The 19,750-nt window shown below is 39.9% G+C and overlaps 1 protein-coding gene across 1 annotated transcript in view; it reads left to right on the top strand.

Moving 5' to 3' along the window:
- nphp4 (nephronophthisis 4) overlaps positions 1–19,750 on the top strand; it is a gene marked incomplete at its 5' end in the record, with an annotated part of 183,363 nt that overhangs the window by 90,770 nt on the left and 72,843 nt on the right. The window contains 2 exons of the mRNA XM_080496857.1: positions 4,668–4,720; positions 17,672–17,809. Coding sequence (XP_080352983.1) covers positions 4,668–4,720; positions 17,672–17,809 — 191 coding nt within the window. The remainder of the gene's footprint in view (positions 1–4,667; positions 4,721–17,671; positions 17,810–19,750) is intronic.

Consider the following 19,750-nt stretch of genomic DNA (forward strand, 5'->3'; position numbering starts at 1 on the left):
TGGGCTTTCAGAAATGAATATTCTTATTTTGTGATGTTTATACACACAGAATATAATAAGATGGATGGGTTCTATAGGACAGCAGCGATATATCCTGCAACTATAACTAGTATTTAGGTGTTTTACTACATGTAATATTGATGTTGTAAGTAAGTGATCTGTCACTTGTTACAGGTTTTTGTTATTTGCAGAACTATGTAGATGAATCAGAGCGTTGGGTAAGTTGCACATTTTCAACACTGAAAGATTCTCTTTTGTTGTGTCTGAAACCAAAAGCCTGACTCCACTTGCTCTGTCATAATGAATTGGTATCTGTTTTCTGAATTATTATGAAATATGGTCATGCACTGACAGCCTGCTTGCTGTGGGACAAATGGCAGTCTTTCAAGTAAAATGACTGTTATTATTGGCTTTATTACATCTAAAATGGTCACATTTTTCACCTTATTGGCTATTATTGCAATATTAGTTGTCTGGCAAACGTATGAACTTATTTACTAAAATTGAAACTTTAAAAAACATTGTAGTGATGTCCAGACAATGACTGGGGCTCTAACACAGAACAACGGTAGCTCAATGGTAGCTCATAAAAAATGTGCACAAAACTGCATTTTATCATTGTATAACTGTTCTCGAGCAAAATTCAAGTCAAGTTATGTGTCAGCCTGCAATAGTAGTGCTAATTTTCTATGTGGCCCTTTGGGGAAATTAATTTCCTAACCCTGCTTAAGAGCATCTTGCTCAACTCTTGAAGCTCCACCAACTTATCGATCTTGTAAATAGATTTCTGAGGGTGGCATGGTTTTTTTTAGATGATCTTTCAGACATATTGCACCACTTCAATCAATAGTAAAAGAATGAACTTTATACTTGTATAAAAAAAAAAAAGGAACATATAACAAGATAAATTAATTTCACACGGTAATTTCATTAACATAGGCAATGCTCTCGCAGAGTTGTATCTCCAAATCACTGAAACAGTCCAAAAAGTTGTGGTCTGAAATTACTTTAAATCCCTGTTCATGCCCACATAGTTCACTATACACTGCTGTCTTGAAAATAAAACTCTGGGTCCTCGAAGCTGCCCCAAGTTTATCTTCAGGATATCGACCGAGAAGGAGACGGGCTTCGATTGTGCAACTCTGAAAACGCCTCAGATTTCCAAGGTTCAGGGGGAACTTGAATGCAGTATGAAAAGAAGGAAAAGGTGTCTTTAGAGCCCTTCATATTGTTGTGAAGTAATATGTGATGAATTTAAGAAACACTTTTACTTAGTGTAGATATTGTTTCCTGAGTGATTGTCACTTTTGCCTGATGTAAATACTCACTCAGTTCCTTTCTGTATACATCTTGTTCTCAAATCAGAACTTGGTTTAATCTTACAGCTGAGTTTGCTACATTGAGTATAACAGTTTTTTTTCTGTTTATGGTGAGTGCCAAAATTACACTCTGCACACCCCCTATAGTTACTTCTGAGAACTGCAAATCCCCGGTTGAGAACAATATTTGCAGTTCAATCCCTTGATGGTAATCCAAGGCTAACTGTTTTCCAATCAGTGGTTGTGCTATTTACATTCTAATCAGAGGTTTCGTTATCCAGCAGCGGCCTGCAGTGAGTGTTGCACTTGATTTAAACGTAGAGTTAAGTATGTTTGTGTTTTATTCTTCCGTCTTTCGATGTGTGTGTGTGTGTGTGTGTGTGTGTGTGTGTGTGTGTGTGTGTGTGGGGGGGGGGGGGGGGTTACTGCTGACTGCTTTTCTAATCTCACATAAATAATCTCCAAGAACTTTGTACAGCATGTGGTCAACATCGCTTTATGAGACAGACTTACCCGAGTGCGAATGTATGCATGTTTTGTTTTTTTTTGGTCTGAAAGCACAGCCTCGACATCCAAGTGTGACAGCCTGCTGTGTTTCACTCCTTTCATCAGCAGCCTTTGTGTTCAAATCTCTCCTGACCTCCAGAAACTTGATGCAATGGCAATCTGGCGACACAGGATTAGTGTTTCTGTGCTGAAAATTCATCAGATTTCTTGAACTCAACTTCACGACACACAGAAGCAGTGCCATACTCTTTTCATTATTAGTGGGATTATTGCAGTGGAACAGCTTCAGCATGTTTGTTTAGTCGTCTCACTCAGCAGCCACTTGTTTCTCCACGCATACCGACTCTTCTTTGCTTTCTATAAGAGCAGTCATTGTGAATATGAAATCTGCATCATATTCCTGTTTTTTTTTTTTCCTTCTTCTTTTTTATTGGATTAGAAGGGGGTTATCAGTGAATGCTTCTGAATTTCTACAGCAAAAGATTTTTTATTCTGCTGGTCCCAATTAGGCATGACTGTTCCACAACATCCTTCCAAAAATAACTGCTGAACCCAGAGCTTTTGAGGCCTCCCACTGCTACAAAGTTCCCATTAAATATTCTACATCCTGCACACAGCCAAAGATAAATGATGTGCCACCATCTGAATTTCTTATCCAAACCCAAGCGGCTGATTTGCTCTGTGTCTTTTCGGTACGTTGATTGAAATTGTAGTAAACACCACACACAGCCACTCAATCCCAATGACAGCAGAGAGAACTCAAGTGGACCCCAGCTGTAAACTTGATGATTACACCTCCCAAATAATTCTGTATCTTTAGAAGGAAGAATACCATTGGTCAGAGTTTAACTCCTGTGAGTGCAGAGAAGGATTTTGGCAACATCTTTTAATGACATTTAATCAGTGTTCAAATGTCCTCCGGAGAAGCCGTAATGATTTGGACGGCTGTTTGGAACTAAATGATATCATGACTCTCTGTCTTTCTTCATTGTCAGCTGCTCGAATCTTCCTGGACTTCTCTAGAATAAAGCTTGATTGCAAACACATGCCAATAAGTGTACTGTTTCCCATTGTGCAGAGCTTAGGGATGAGGAGAAACTTTGAAACCCATGTGATTTACAAATAATCCCTGTATTTCATTTTTAATCTCCGAGGTGCGTCCCTCTGCAGTCGTTTTACTACAAGCTGAACATAAAGCCAATATTGAAACCTTCTGTTGCAAAATGTAGTGAAATGTCAAAATTTCTATCACTGTCTGATAATGAATGTTTTTGGGAACTCACCATGACAACACGGATTTGAGGATAATGATATGTTTTCTATCAACAAGGGAGCGCACTTTCATGGCAGCGGCACTGATGTCTCACCCTAGGTCTCACTGTTAATAAATTTGTTAAAAAATATTGATTTTCTTTGGAATTTTTAGATACAAACTGGCTTTTGCCCACGGGCCTTATGTTTAACACTCCTGCTCTAGTAGATGTGCTGCAACATTCGGGACCAGTCTGGGATATATATTTCCTGTCTTTGATGCATGTGGTAAAAGCAAAGTAGCATTTTTATTTTTTTATTTCTTTTATTTTTTATAAGAAACCACTTGTTAAAAAAAGGAGCAGCACGCTCTGCCAATCTGAAAAATGAGCCTTTAACTTATTTATGATGGGCTTCAGCATGACTTCCAGTGAGAGGGGTGGAAATTCTCTGTGCATTATCATTAATCTATAATTTAGCTCCACAATCCCTTGTCGTCAACGCACATCACTCTCAGCCTCTAATGATAAGCCGAGTGGAAGCAGAGAAGATTTTGCTGTTTTGACAGAGATGCTCCATATTGGATTTTAATGCCTCATCTTTACATACTCAAATGTATTCTTTATTAGTCCCTCTTGTCTTATGCTCATATAGGTACCTGCAGCCACCTTTAACGCATACAAGTAGTTCAAACAGCCGTCCTGGGGGACTCGTCTGATCGTAAATGAGCCTCCAGATTTGCTCCAGCCCGGCTAATGACGTGCCCCTCGCTCTCCGTTGGGTTGATAAGTTAGAGCCAGTGAGAAAACCAGACGCTCCAAAACTAAAATGGCTACCGGAGAGAAGGGGTGAACGCCAGGGTACATTTGTGACAGAGAACCAGCCAGTCCCACACCATGTCCACTCTGTGTGCATGTAGTCTGAACAGATGGGAGCTACAGTAGGACACCCCAGGCAACTGTGGCAATTTCCAAAAGGCCAGTCAAGCCCAGCACAGACAGCGAGAACGAGTGGGAGAGGAGGACAAAGAGATGCCGGAAAGCCTTTCATTTCAGCATTACCATGGCGACCAACCGCAAAAAAAAAAAAAAAGAATTGCAGGAAGCATTGTTCGTCTTTAAACTCTGCGAGATATCTACATTCAACTCTGCTCCCTGATCTGTGTCAAATAGGATGGATTTGTTGGTAAATAGCTGCTTGGTGACGTTTACCCGCTTCACATTGTTATAATATGTTTTTAAACCACGATATGCCAGTTCACTGTCAATCCAATCAAGGGGAAAGCAATTACAAAAGATGACATTTTACAGTCAACTTCTTCTCTCTCTCACACTCAAACTAATTTTCCATAAAATGTCTAACCAAACTATAAAATTAACTGTGCTGCCAGGTGCACGGAGCATGCAGCAGTTATTACAATGTTGTTAATTGAGCTTGTTAAATCGTGAAACAGAGTTGTCTGCACCTAACTAGATGACATTCAAATGAAAAATGACGCTGCAATTTGACAGAAAATGGGACAACCTTGCACGTTCACACTCAACAGGTGAACCTTTCATTAACTGTTTTTGTCCCCTTTGTTTTTCTCAGGTCTGAAACACACTGTGCCTTCTTCTGCTCCAGAGTCTCCTCAGGGCCCCGGGGTAAGACACCGTGTCACCTATTGAATTTTACCAGCTTCGCTTTGAAAATAAGGTTTTGTCTGCAGCCCACTCTTTTCTTCCAAATTACGAATCCACACAAGGAGTTCAGCTGACTTTTGTTTTGTTTTTTCTTTTGAAGCATCTGCAATCTCATGACTCTCCTCATCCTATGTCTGTTTCCTTTTAGATCTACCATACAAACAATTCCCAAATGTTCATAATACAGAAAGTTTTCTTAGTTTCTTTCTTGTTTTTTTTTGCTATATAGATGAAAGAAATGCAATTGGAAGAAATTGGCATTTGCTGTCTTTTTAAGAAGAGCTTTGTAAAAAGAAGTGTCTTCACAGAAATAAGTTTCACACAAAAAGTATTGATAGTAGTATTGGTACAAAAAGTGTTTGGTCGTCAATTTATTTCTTGGGTAGATTTCTGCTTTTGCCAAACTTTCTTTGCCATAGTTTGTGACCAAACTTTAATTTCAGAGAAGACTATTTTGTAAGGGAAATAATCAGCATATATAATATTTATTGGTATGAAACATTCTTATAACAAAGAAATAATCAAAATACAAAGTACAAAATACACATGTTCTGAGTATGTTTGTGTAAGAAAAGAAATGATGGTAACAGGACCTTGATGTGTGCAGTTGTGTGAGTACAACTTGTTCTATAATCTTAAAACTAAAACACTAGATGAAAGGACACCTAAAATCAGGCAGACTTTATGTGTTTTATGTGCATTTGGAGCGAGAGATGCGATTTTCGATTTGCGTGTGATTGTGTGAGTAGGCAGGAGGAATGCTCTGTGGTTCTGGTTTGTGCTTGCTAGAAAATAGTCACGTATGAACTTTAGTTTTGAGCTGACCTCAACTTTTTTCCAGCCTTCCAACATCCACCTGTACTTGGATGCAGCCGTCCCTCCCCATTAACGCACTGTAAACAAGGTTCATAAATCTGGGCGAACCCAGACTTTTACTGTGTCTGCTTTGCCGACAGAGTTTGCAGGTCAAGCCTATAAATTAGAAAATAGCCAGGAAATGGCCTTATCTGCCACAGATCTTTCAATAGCCCAGTGACTCAGAGGTATAACTATTTTAGCATTTCTTCTTTCTCGAGATTACAAGAGTGTTTTGCTGAAAAAGTTTCCATCAATCAAAGTGTGTCTGTTTGACATTGTTATTACGGGTGAACTGCAACATGGTGTCTGCCCATCAGTCATGCAACACTTCAATCGCCACTGAAACCAGGACTGCAGAGGTAACTCTGATGATATTAATAATCATGCTTAGTTGCTTCCAATCAGATTAAATGTCACATTAGCATCAGTTGATGTTTTGCGGCTCCCCAAAGGAAACTGATATCTGCTGATCAATCCCACACGAACCCGACATGGATTTAACTGTATTGCACTCATCCATCCATGATATCTCATGCATGTGGGTGACAATGACTCATATACAGTTCTTCCTCGAATATCAGCATCTGCCATATGTAATACATACTAGCAGTGTATGTGCGTGTGTGTACATTGTGTGTCTGTTTGTAGCGGCAGTAGTAAGCGACAAGGCGTAACTATCATCCCTCAGCCTGAGTGGAAGTGCCAGTAGAGACTGGGAGCTGTGATAGATGGTGCTCTCTCTTCAGATGAGGCCACACACACACACACACACGCACACACACACGCACACGCACGCACACGCACACGCACGCACACACACGGACACGAACACAGAGCGGAGGAGGAGAGAGATGAGCTCAGTTTCAGTATTAGCTCCCTAGGCCAAAAAAAAAAGTGGTCAGTATTGTCGACTCATGTTGAATAGCACCAGTAGGAACTCGGAGTCGTGGGAGTGCTACACCCCTGAACTCCACAAATCGACCCTCATTTTGATTAAGCATGAAGGGCAGTAGAAGCCTGCGAGTGGGCAGTTCCCCGGGGCTGAAAGGAAATGCCTGTGGTCATACTGGGCTCTTCTGAGAGGATGACATTAAAAAAAGGTTGCGTTCGACTGCATATACCTCACTACTATCCACTACCGTAAAGCCTTTATGAGCTTCTAATCAACCAAACAGGTAAAACTTGCATGAAAGGAGCATATATGTGCACATGGTCACAGGGTGACCGTGGCTCAGGTGGTAGAGTGGTTGTCTTTCGGAGTGAGAGGTCGGAGGTTCGATCCCAGTCTACACCGGTCTATGTGTCGAAGTGTCCTTGGGCAAGACACTGAACCCTAAATTGCTCCCAGTGGTTCATTAGCGCCTTGCATGGCAGCTCTGTCCCATTGGTGTGTGAATGTGAGCGTGAATGGGTGAGTGAGCTGATATGTAAAGCGCTTTGGGACTGCACTCAGTGTGGTTAGAAGGCGCTATATAAATCCAGACCATTTACCATTTACATTAGATGTGTATTTTCTTTAATCTGTTCCACATCTCTCTGTAGCTCTGTAGCACATTAGAATAAGCTCATGTTATTCTCCTATATTTAAGGGTTAAAGTTCAACTGGATTTTCCCAAAAGGCTCAATTAACCTTGCGCCAGAGGAGAATCATATATCATGACAGAGAAAAACATTGGCAATTAAATAAGTTCTTTATTTTTTCTTTGAAGGAGAGTTTGGGGGGCTTTCACCACCACTGTACACATTTATCAGTATAGTCATTACAGAGCTGTACTGAAAGTGAAAAGACCATCAGCTTTATTTGGTGTGGTGTGAATTAAATTAGGAGCTATAAAGTGCAGCGAGGTGCTGTTTAATTAGGCTGCTTTTGCTTAATACATGTTTTCAAACAAGTTGATATATTTTAATATGCGAAATGTATAATATAATTAAACATAAGTTCATGTTATGACAAGTTGTAGAAAATTCTTATGTTTCTGAAATTGTTCAAATCCAAAGCAATTCATAATTTGAGTAAAGGTCAAAATGCATTTTCATTATGTGATGTCAAACAAAATGACTCTCAAAGAGTGAGAAATAAACCACAATCCAGATAACACAAGTGTGCTTCTAAATAACATTTATTTTTCCTGCACTTAACGTTTTTCAGTGATAGCTGAACTGCCCGTATTAATCTCAAACACACAGTTAAAGACAGCAACCATCTTTGCACTTGGTTTTTATTGACTTCATCAAACATAACATACTCCGAAACTGAGAAATTGCTGCTTGTCAGTGCAGCTCGCTGGTGGAGTTTGTGAAGTGAGTGGTCCAGTGACAGCAGCCAACAGGCAAAGTCAGATATTTTGCTGAGTAACGTCCAACGGTGTTTTGTCTTCATCCATGTCAGACAACACAGAAAACAATAGTCCTGGGAGGTGAGTGTTATTCAAGCATGTCATACCTTCACATGTGGTGCTGTTAAAACAAATTCATGCAACACCAAAATGCTATCGCGTCAATCGACATCAGATCTACTTCTGTAAACTCCCACATTTTCCTTCTTTTTTGTGCCTCCACATCCTTATTACTCACAAATACATGATATATATGCAGTACTTTTGTTTTCTTTAGAAAATATTATTGTTTAAATTTTAAAATTGAGTCTATTTTTATTCTGTGACATGAAATACATGTTGAAGGTGTTCTTATTATTTATTTATTAAATTTTGTTTTTGTTTTTTTTAGACTCTGACCCCTTTTAACCAAGTAATGAATAATAAGTGGCTTCTCCGTGGTCATCAGATGAACACAGATCCATTCGATTTAGTTTATAGCCTTGCTGTGTTTGTTACTTGAGCTTTTGTTCACTAACATACCTGAACTTGTAGATTTACTACTGAAATACATGTGAGATCACCTGTAGAAGACCTGACTGTCTGACATCAGATGAATAGATATCATTAAAGTCATTAAAGGCGGAGTCATTTTACTCTGGTGTATGGTATTGTGAGATTCCTTTAGCCTTCAAAAGTGATAAAATCTGTGTTAAATTTTGAGAGTAATTATATACATGAATATATGTATGCTTTATATTAACGATTGTCTAAAAAAAAAATATATATATATACACAATCAACTCTTTTTGTTAATTGGTTCAGGGTGATGCCAATATCAAGATAAAACTGCATACTGTGTGTTTAAATTGTGGCTCATTGTGACCTGTCCAGGGTTTTACTGGACTTCACTCGAAGTCAGCTGGGATCACCTCCAACTCCCCGTGACACTGATCTAGATAGATGGGGGATTTCCAATTGGCAATAAATAATGAAACATTGAACATTATGACCTAGTGAATGAATAACTTTAACTATACAGGAGCTAAAGAGCTGTAAAGCTGGTGGAGCCCAAGACAAAGATGAGAATACCAGCAATGCATTCAAAGGCTGTTTGGATGTCGTGCCATATATACATGCTTTTATTGGATTTCATAGTTTGTTGACATGTTTGCCATATCGAAGGTGTACCGTTTGCGGTTTGTTCTGCTGGTTCCAGAGGAGGTGAACGTGCTGCATAGTCCTCACATAATCTTTGGACAAATAATGGTGTAAAGCTGCAGTCATTAGTGCCCGGGCTGCTCAGCGTAGAGAGCATAGATATCTGTCTGATAGCAATCCAAGCTTCTACAGAAAGAAAGGGAAAACACCGTGTGAAGACATGCCACTGCTGTTGGCAGTCACCCCACAACTCATCACGACTTGAGCTGCTGCAAAATTCACAGAAACAGTCCATGTCTCTGCCCATGTCTTTCTCCTTCACCCTCTCAAAGATACAAATATAAAAATACACTTGTCCAGTCCTGCGATGATTTTTCCCGTTCAGCAAGAAAGAAAAAAAAAATCCTTTCCTCCTCCACATGGCTGTCAAGTGCTGATTAATCAATGGCGTCTTTCTCTGAAATGGCTCTGTAAACAAGCTGTGTGTTCCAGCTCTGTCTGTAGACATTGTTGGATCTGACAACTTTCTCCTGTTTGCATAAATTATTGATCCCTGACACTCTTTGGTTTGCCTCCGTGCAGAATGCTAAAGATCCTGCGGTATTTATAGCTAGCATTTGGAGGAGCAGCTGAATTTGTTTGCCTCTGTTGGTGATGATTCCTCTCATTGGGCCGCGATCGTGTTCCGGGGTCGCGCTCGTGTTCTGTTGACCCAGGTGGTCCGGTAGTCTGTGGGCCGAAGGTGAGGCCATGTTTCAGTTAGTTGCTGGCAGAGGGCTTGTTTGGCTGTTGGCACCAGCTCAGGCAGACCTAATTTTAGCGGCCCTGCTTCATAGAGAGCAGTGGGTGTCTCATGCGTGTGTCAAATGAAGAAAATATTCAGCTTTTCTGAACTTTGTGCATATCTCGACAAGATTCTGGTTATCAAACGTGTATTTATGTGTTAGAATCAGATGACATGCAGGCATTATTGTGTGGTTTAAGAACACTGTCATGCTATTAAGCTAATTACTCATTATTTCAGTTTGTCAGACACTAGAATCTGTCTTTATGTACAGTAACCCAAAGTGTAAATTAAGATGCATTTCAATATAACTGCGGTATGCTAATCACACCTTGGAGGTTACAGTATGACCGCCACTACTTTAGTGATTACTGGAGGAAAGCTGCTTTTAATTCATCATTAATTTTTCAATCAATCATCCTACACATTAATGTTTTAAAATACATGCAATATCAAGGAACATTAGACATAAATGGCATTAAACATAATTTTTTCCACAGTTATATAAGTGTCAGACCTTTGAAGCAAGCAAGAGAAACTATATAATTGCATTTCAAGGCTTCGATCTCATTTGAAACGCTAAAGATGAAGAGTAATATCATGATGTGGTAAACATTCTGACCTCACGGCAAATCCCTGGTTCATTTCTGTGCTTGGGGGGCTTTTCTGTTTAGAGTTTGTGTGTGTCTGTGTCTGTGTGATATGCCTTCACGCACACACACAGCTGGGATGGCGTCATTTCTCTGCAACCCTCCGTTACATCAACTGGTTAAATGGTATTGAAGCTGGATGGATGTATGAATTAATACATACAAATGTGAGATTACAGCAGTACATAATGACACTTCCTATCAGACTGTAATTTCTTATGTTAAATTGTTTGTGGGAAGTGTCAATGGAGTCATTTTTTGACTAGTTAATAACAACGCTCTTATGCACTGATAGAAATGTGATTACTTTGACGCTGTGGAGTAGCCACAGAATAACAGCCAGGCAAAGTGTTCTTTGTCACAAACGGATGCTTATATCATTCTGGATACTTTTTTTTTTCTTTAATACGCCATAAGAGCATTAAACGTATTGTCAGATGAAACTCGTATACCCCTGAAGCAAATAGCAAACGCTATGTTGTCTAAGCTCAACGAAGAAATCATGATATTAAAAAATAATAGTACTAATCAGTTACTTTTTTTTGTTTTGTTTTTATTTGTTAGAAGCTGCTTTCAAGTTTGAATTCAATCACTAATCTAAAAATATTGGTCATCAGGTATCACATCCATCCATCCATCCATCCATCCATCCATCCATCCATCCATCCATCCATCCATCCATCCATCCATCCATCCATCCATCCATCCATGGTGCACTGGTCAGCGAGAGTGCTGACCAGTGCTCCACTGACAACATATCAGATCTATAATGTTAATTAGGTCACCACCGCATGAAAACAAAATGCTTAATTAGGTCACATTTACAATAAAGAGTTTCAGGTGAAAACGTCTAATTTTTGTGCTTTCAGATTCAAAAAGTTTACATTTACAACATTTTGAAATGTTTCCTCTGAAACAGCAGAAATGCTGAATGTGATGTAGTGAGCATGCCAAACCACGAGTTGGTGCAGTTGGTTGTTTTTGCAATGAAACCACACACATGTGCACGAACACAGGGAATATGTTATAAACTATAAACTAACTATGGCAGGTGAGTCCCAACTATAAAAGTACCAAGTCCAAAGGGAATATGGACCGGGAGTCATGTCGCTCTTGATGCCGTCATTGTTGTTATTGTTGATCGATGGTACATGTGTGGAGGAACTATTTACTATGGCTGTGGTATGCGTGTGCGGTAGCAGCATGGCAGGGAAGTTGTATATTCTGCCATTCGCACCAAGTCGGAGCATTTTCAAAAAGTAGCATTTCCCCCTGTTTTCACAGAGAGACAGAGCATTATCAAAAAGTTCCACCTTGGGAGCTGTTTTCAACAAGTTACCTGTTCATGACTCCAAGCATCATTCACACTGTAAACAGACATTAAAATCCCCCCCCCCCACACACATTTTCACCTGTCTATGCTGCCTTCTATTCTATGGTCATAAAAATTTCAAGTTTGAATTAATCATGGGATCATTTATGTGTTTCATCACATAAATTAACTTCAATTGTAAAACAAATGCAGTGCAATTGCGGAGTTTCCCCCAGAAATGGAAATCTGATTGGATGTAACATCATCTAACTTTGTGGTCTTTCTGTGCATGGTCTCCCTCCTGTCTGTGCTTAACTTTTCTAAATTATACATCCTCACTTCAAATTGTTTGAGCTATCCTTTTAACGCGCTCTCATGAAATACTTGAACACAAGTATTATCTGATTAACCTGCTCATGGTGTGTCAGCCTGTACTATTCAGGTTCTTGGAATTCGGCAAAGATAAATTGGTCAAAAACCACCACTTGAATTGTGAAGGGATTTCTGTTCCGTTTGCATCAGAGAGCAGCTTTTTAGGAATAAGCCACTTTTTTTCAATTTTGCTTTGAAGGCACTGGTGTTGAACCTTCTAAAACCTGAAGATGCCCTGTTATGTTTCTGTTATCACATGAGCTGTATTAAGATTTTTTTTTCCTGTCTTCACATTAATCTTCAGAGAAGGTAGACAGTCTTGTGTCTCGCCCCTACTCTGCACGTCATTACTCTTATTTTATCTCCTCAAACTCTCACATAATTATCACTCTTACTCACATAGATTCCCTGTTGCTGACACCGCTACTTGGTACTACGTATTTATTGTGCATCACTTACATTTAATTTGTCTTTGTCTCCCTGTCAGTATTTTTTTTAATTAACGTTTTTTAAAAACCTACGGTAAATACAGTGACCTACGTCCATATTACAGCCATACTAATATGTACAGCAGCTCCACCTTATGCACCATTTTCTGCTGTTTCTGTGTAACTGGACATTGTTTTCAAAATGTTGCAGACTAAACAGGAAACTTTTTTTTAAACAAAAATACAAAAACATTTAATTTTCTCTTTGAATTTTTTTGTAAAAACAGAATTAGGCATGTATGTGTGAAAGAGCTCATTTCCTCTGTATATTTTTCCTCATGAAGAAGAAAATGTCACCTGTTTGATTTTACCTTGACAAAAATCACCACCATATTAAATGCTTTGCTCGACTTTAAATATTGTTTTTTTGGGCATGTGCTTTTGTGCCCCGTTAGAAATAACAACACTGCTAGCTTCCGTTGTGTGCACAATAAAGACGTCTCTACCTTCTGTTTTCATGAATAATTACAGTGTTCAACGTGAACGTGTTTTGATAATGACACCTAGAGTTGGGGCTCATTGTCACATCCGAGCTGCTTTAACAAATGAGCCTGATATGAGGTGGTTGGATTTACTAGTGTGTGATCCTGCTCCATGTGGGATTAAAGAAAAAAAAGAAAGAAAGAAATATTTTAAATGCAAAACAATTTTCACAATAGGCACGGTGCAAATCCGACATACTGAGATAAATAGAACAGGTGATGCTAAGAAGATCAGTCAGATCGCACGAATCAGGCTGAACTTTAATCTGCAGGATGAGAACTGAAACAGCAGTCTGAGTGATGAGGCCGGCGAATGTAAAATATTGTTCTCAAAATCATATGATCACCAATCTATGATGTTTTTTTTTTCTCGTACCATTCTGTAATTAGTTGGCTGTTGTCCTCAGAAGCAACAAAAACATCTTGAGAAAGATTGATAAGCGTCAGTTTAAGTGGAATCCAAATTGGTCCTGGGCTTATGTGTCCTCAACTGTAATTTTGCAAACGGAGCAGCGTTCAAAATTAGTTTTGTGCTCGCATCATGAGTATATTCTTCAATTAGACACAGTGACTCATACGTCGCACGTGAAGAAGCCATGACGCCAGAAGGTGAGCAGATGATCTGCTTGGCTGTCAGGGAAAACAGGCTGAGTTCAGAACGCTGGCAGCCAGAGCAGTGCCACGAGTAATTGCCTCGCTCCACGTATTCTCTTGGTGTGTTTCTCATGTCGGGTCTATCTGGTGTCTTTCACACCCTGTATGTGCAGGATGTGTCGACTCAATGGGAGATTATATGTGCATCTGTGTGTGCATGCGTGTGTTAGTGTGTGTATAATGGGATTTTGTTTTGCAATATGTGCAAGTAGTGCCTCGTAACAGTCCATTGGACTTGACATTTTGGGACATTTTGAGTAGTGATGACATTTTGACCGGCTCCAACAGCCAAAATAACTCGTTTTAGGGTTTAGGCTCCAGGCAAGTGAGCAACGTGGACGCAGCAGTGGAGGAGCAGGCAGTTTGTGGTGAGGAGCCACCTTGAAATTATGACACACTATAATTTCATTTCATTTTATTGAGAGCCCCATTAGCTCCTGACTTTTTGCAGGAGCTGTTCTTCCTGGGGTCTCCCTATAATACTGTGAGGTTCGTCCTTTGCATTTAACAAAGGACAAATCTCAGAGGACCAGCTGGTGTAAGGGGTTGGATGAGCGTGTGGACAATGGTTGCTTTGAATTTCTTCACCCAAACTTCTTGCCAGTCCAGGGATTCAATCCAGAGACCTTCTCAATCAAAGCTGCTCTCAGGGCCGTCATTGTCTCAAATAACAAAAACGTTACACCGAGAAACAAAATTTGTGAATGAAGCTCATTTCTGTGAAAAAAAGGGGTGAGTTCAGCATCATCCAGTAATAACCCCGCTCTCAATTTCCATATCCAAAAGAAAAGAGAATTGTCTGACTTCTGACAGGAACTGAATGTCTCAATAAGAAATGTGCTCCAGATCCTTGTAACAGACAAAATATTATTTATTGAGTCCGTGGGCCAATCTTTGCACCACATCTGAAAGGCAGATATGAAAATTAGCTCACCAAGTTAGTTGGTCTTTCTTTCACGTGCCTTTTTTTTCTGCACAATGTCACCAAACAAACCTGGAAAATTACCTCCAAGTTTGAAAAAAATGTCAACATAATAGCTTGAGCACGACCTTGAAGCCTGAGCAGATTGCTATTGGGAGGATAACACCTATGATGAATGCCACTTTGAATAACTTTTAAACAAATATTGTTGTTAGATACACATTTGCAAACCTTAAACCTACTGTCTTTGTATGAGTCTGCTTATGTGTTATATAAAACAACCTGGTTGAGGATTCTTGAAATAACTGTGAAGTACGGAGTCATTGATAGACCTTGACGAAAGGTTGTGATGATCTGGCATGCCTTTGCCTTTTTCTGCTTCAATACAGCACTGCACCGCCAATGATCCTGACCAAGTCACAGTTTAAAACTAATAAGCACATTTATTTAAGCAGTGTTTGTGCGGAATTGATTTCTCCCATCAGCGACAAGGTCGAAACACCGAACACTGTTCTGCTTGGCACGTCTTTGATCTTGTCTCAGGAGTGAGTTGTACCACCACTGTTTTACCCTTCAAGAACACATCAATGGTAATAAATGTGTCATTCGGTGTTTTAAAATCAAATCAGAGATTTAACCTTTGGTTAACTTGTGAACGTGGTGTCATTTTAACACCTCGGGAGCCGAATTTCACTTGGCAATATTTTCTCCTTCAGTTGCCACATTGCCAAAAATACACGGAAGAGTAAACATTTAGTTTTATGGAGCAGTCAAACAAGCACATGCTGCTTTTAATAAACAGATTTGGCATGCTATGAACAATTGATTTTATTTGATTTCATGCTGCTCCCAGCACGCACGCGGTGCATGCAGAACGGGGCTGGGCTGGTTACCTTGGAGAGTTATCAGCGGTCTGCATACTGTCGTCCACACTGGTTTGTCACGTGTGTGTGTGTGACAGAAGCCCATCGACACCACGGTTTTCTGATCACTGCCAAACTCGGTGAGTGTTTGTCTCCGACGGATCAGTCAGTGAGTGAGTGTCCTCTTTTTATCGCTCAATATGTTTCAATACTGTGTCTTCATTTTCCCCCGGAGAGATCGGTTGTTTTTGATGTTCATAGATTCAGTGAGTGCCCAAACAGACTGAAAGACACATTGAGATTACAGACAAACACTGGCCACGCAAACGTCAAAAGATATAGCTGATTTACCCAAATTAAAGATAAATGAATGTACTTACATAACCTAGTAATGACCTTACCAGTTTATCCACAGTGCGGTGTGTTCTACGTCTGTAGTTTGTTTGTGGTAAATCAGGACTCTGGTAGTGAGTTAGGTAAATAGCCACTGGCCTAGTTTATGAAAAAAGGGCTACAACAGCAAAGAGTGCTTTATTTCCCTGAAGGCAAACAAGCCTTAGAAGAGACCTAAATAAACTTCTTGTCTTGCCAGTGGAACGTTTACTAATAAGAAGCTACAACTCTTTGAAACTTTATCCTGCCGTGGGTAAAGCAGTATCTCACAAAAGTAGTGCAATGTTTAAAACCGATAGTATCCACATCCAATTACAGCTTCAGAAGTAAAATTGTTGAACTTTGAGTGTAAAGTATTGCAATGGTCGACAACAATTCTTGTTATTGATGATCAAAATGTCAGATCCAGTTTCTACACTGCATTTAACTACATTTTAGTGAATTGAAGCATTCTTATGAATCGAACTGAAAAAGTCCGTGGATGGAGATTCCTTGTTATGAGTCATCTTGTGGGGGGGGGTTCCCCCAGTAATAGCTAGATTAGCAGTAGGTGGCCCACAAAAAAAAAGAGCTCCTTCACTTACTTTTCTGCCACCATTAATCGAAGAAAGATCAATGATCGCAGGCAGGTGCATTGCAAATTTTGGAGCTGGCCATCACATTAGCATATCGTGCTTTTCAACAGCACTTATTCCATCACTAAGCCATTAAAAAGTCATGTTATAGTCCCCACTAACTGCTCTTAGCTTTTATCTCTCCTTCTCTTACTTCTCTGTGCTTTCAATCGATGTTAACCCTTTCACTCGAGGCAGTTTTTTGAGGTATCCAGTCGAGAAAAAACTAAAAGAGAGGGATATTACTCAGTTGCTATCAGCAGCACAACTTAATGAACAATAACAATAATGGCCTCTGTTGATAATGATAGCAACTAGGTATAATTTATAAGTTTTCTTGGCCTTTGAGGGGAAAGTTGAGGCAAAACACGACTATTTCTTTCTTTCTTTAAACCAAAGAATAGATTAAGGCTCAATAACAGTGAGCCTCCCCAAACACAATAAGTGCTTTCCACATTCTCGTGACGTTAATGTGAGCAGAAAGTAGAGTTAAATATTTGAATACAAGCTGAATTACTATTACTAATCAATGCAGGCAATATGATTATTGACAGTATATTATGTCTGTATAAAATATTCAATGGTGCTCTTCTCTTCATCTTAAACTTATTTGCTTTAAGTGGAAATGGAGTGGCCATGCTGTTCAGCTACTTTGGATCATATTTCACAAATCCCGCACTCGCAGTTATTGATATCTCTGTATGCCATAACTGCATAATCCTTAAGACGACCATGGGAAGAAAAAAAAAAAAAAAGACAACAGAAGCTTTGAAATCATATGCACTTTCTTTTGTTTCCTCTCAAGTCCTTCGAGGCAGGAGACAAACAGTATTGGATCCGACCTGCTGTGGGGTGGCAACGTTAAATGATGGTGGGTGGGGGAACGGGTGGAATGAGAGGGACTTATGAGCGCAAAGCGGTGTAATGGGCTGTTGTTGTCATCTGAGACAGCACATGTGTCTCCCTGGCGTGAAGTATATTCCTGAGCCCTGTTGTTCATAATCATAATAATAACAGCGAGTCATTTGCATTGTTTCTCTGCAGCTCTCGCTGTCTCAGCTGGCAGCTACTTCACGCTACCCGACCATCAGCCACTCCAGCTCGGCGTTGCCGTGGCAACAGTCATTTCCTTCTCTGCTCCATCCTTCCCCGTTGGCATCGGCCCACCAGCTGTCACATGTCGTAAGATTTCCACCCCCGTGTACACGCACACACACACACACACGCACACACGCACACACACACACACACGCACACACACACACACACACGCACACGCACACACACACCAGAAACATACGCACATATAGCCTTCCATTCGTACATCCCTTATGTATTTGAAGAAAGAGTCACGGATGCATTTACAAGGTTTCTATTTATTATATCACAAAAACACACAACATGGTACTTCAGTCTTCATACATTTCAGAGCATATGTAGACAGTTATTCTCCAGAGTTCAATACGTTCACCTTTAAGTCTCTCACCTCCCAACTTATACTGGTGGAGACGCACGCACGCACACTCAAAACCCCATAACTGAGCTCCAACCCAACTCACTCTTTGTCTTTGGAGCCGCTGGAGGTGCTGGAACTGCTCCTTTTCATCTTTTTAATCAAAAGAAACATTATTCTTTTACTTGGCTTTTCAAATCTTTCCACACAGACCGCTTCATTTTCTTAAACTGTCCCGAGTCCCGCACAGTCTCACATTTAACACCCCTGGAAAAATATGTTTTAACATGCTTTTGTTCTGACTCCTGCATTAATGATTTTAACAATTAGCTGCTTCATTTCTGTGTCAGAATTCAGCTGCACGGATCATTACGAGAGCCCCTCCCAGAGAAAACATTGCCCCTGTCCTCCTGCAGCAACACAGGCTCAGTGTTAAATACCATATTGATTTCAAGATTTTTGTGTCTCACTTTCGAGCCTCTTTATAATGCAGCACCTCTGTATCTCTCTGATCTCATTCTACACACCCTCCTGATCTCTTCTCATCCTCCTTCTCTTTATACCTCCTGCCCGGCTGACTATGATGGGGTTTAAAGACTTCAGCCCTCCTGCCCCTCGCCTGTGGAACTCTCTCCCTTGAGATATCATTGACATTGACTTTCGCACTCCCCCTTTAAATCCTGCTTCAAAATTCAAAATGCACATTTTTCAAATTGATCCTGTCTGTACTTTGGTTACACACCTAATTCAGTATTTTTTACTGAACTTGCTATTGATGGGCAGATCCCCCCCCCCCAAAAAAAATATTGGCTTTGTGAGATTATCAAACGTTCAATCTTCTCTGAAATTGTTGTGAATATTACAGTGATATTATCAGGCCAAAATACACTATAGATCATTATGAAGGCCTGGTTATTATAAGGGAGAAAAATAATATAAATAACAGTTTTCTCATCCACAAATCCATAAAACTGACACCAGAAGTGCCAGATTAGTCGCAAACGACTGGAAGCTGGCTGAGGACTGACAGGTGGAATGTGTCTACTGGTGTCTTTGCTCCTGAAGTGTGTCAACATGGCAGAATCTAAAGAGATCTCAAGTGCCACCACAAGAAAGGTTTGTGCATGTCTTTGAGCCTGGCTGGAGATTTTACAAAAGAAGTTACCCTGCTGTGAGGAAAATTATCTGCATGTGGTGCTGATTACAAACAAGTGCTTGTGTGTCCCAGACTGTCGGACCCTGTAAATTCACAAAAAAAACTTCAGGGAATTTAGACCAAAGTCTAAACCTACCAATCGAATAACTATTATGACTATTATTGACGAGTTGAAAAAGAGATTCCACAAGTTTGTTCTGCACTGGAGGCATGCAATCTCTCGCTCATTAGTTTTTAATGGGTCTGTGGGGATAGGGATATCTGATGGTCAAATTCATGATTCTTTTCAAATGATAAAATGGGCTTTAGTGCAAAACTATGCCATCATGTTGATCCATGTGTGCATTTTTCTGTCCAATCGGAGGCCTAACGGTGCACTACTGGCCAGTTTTGGAAGGAAAAAAAAGTATTGCGTTGATTAGCTATTACCTCCCATAATAGTTTTGTAAAAAAAAAAGAAAAAGGTTTCATTGATTCCTTCACACATCTTTGTCAGAATTCAACCACACATTTG

This window comes from Blennius ocellaris, assembly GCF_963422515.1.
Source record: "Blennius ocellaris genome assembly, chromosome: 5".
Taxonomy (NCBI): domain Eukaryota; kingdom Metazoa; phylum Chordata; class Actinopteri; order Blenniiformes; family Blenniidae; genus Blennius; species Blennius ocellaris.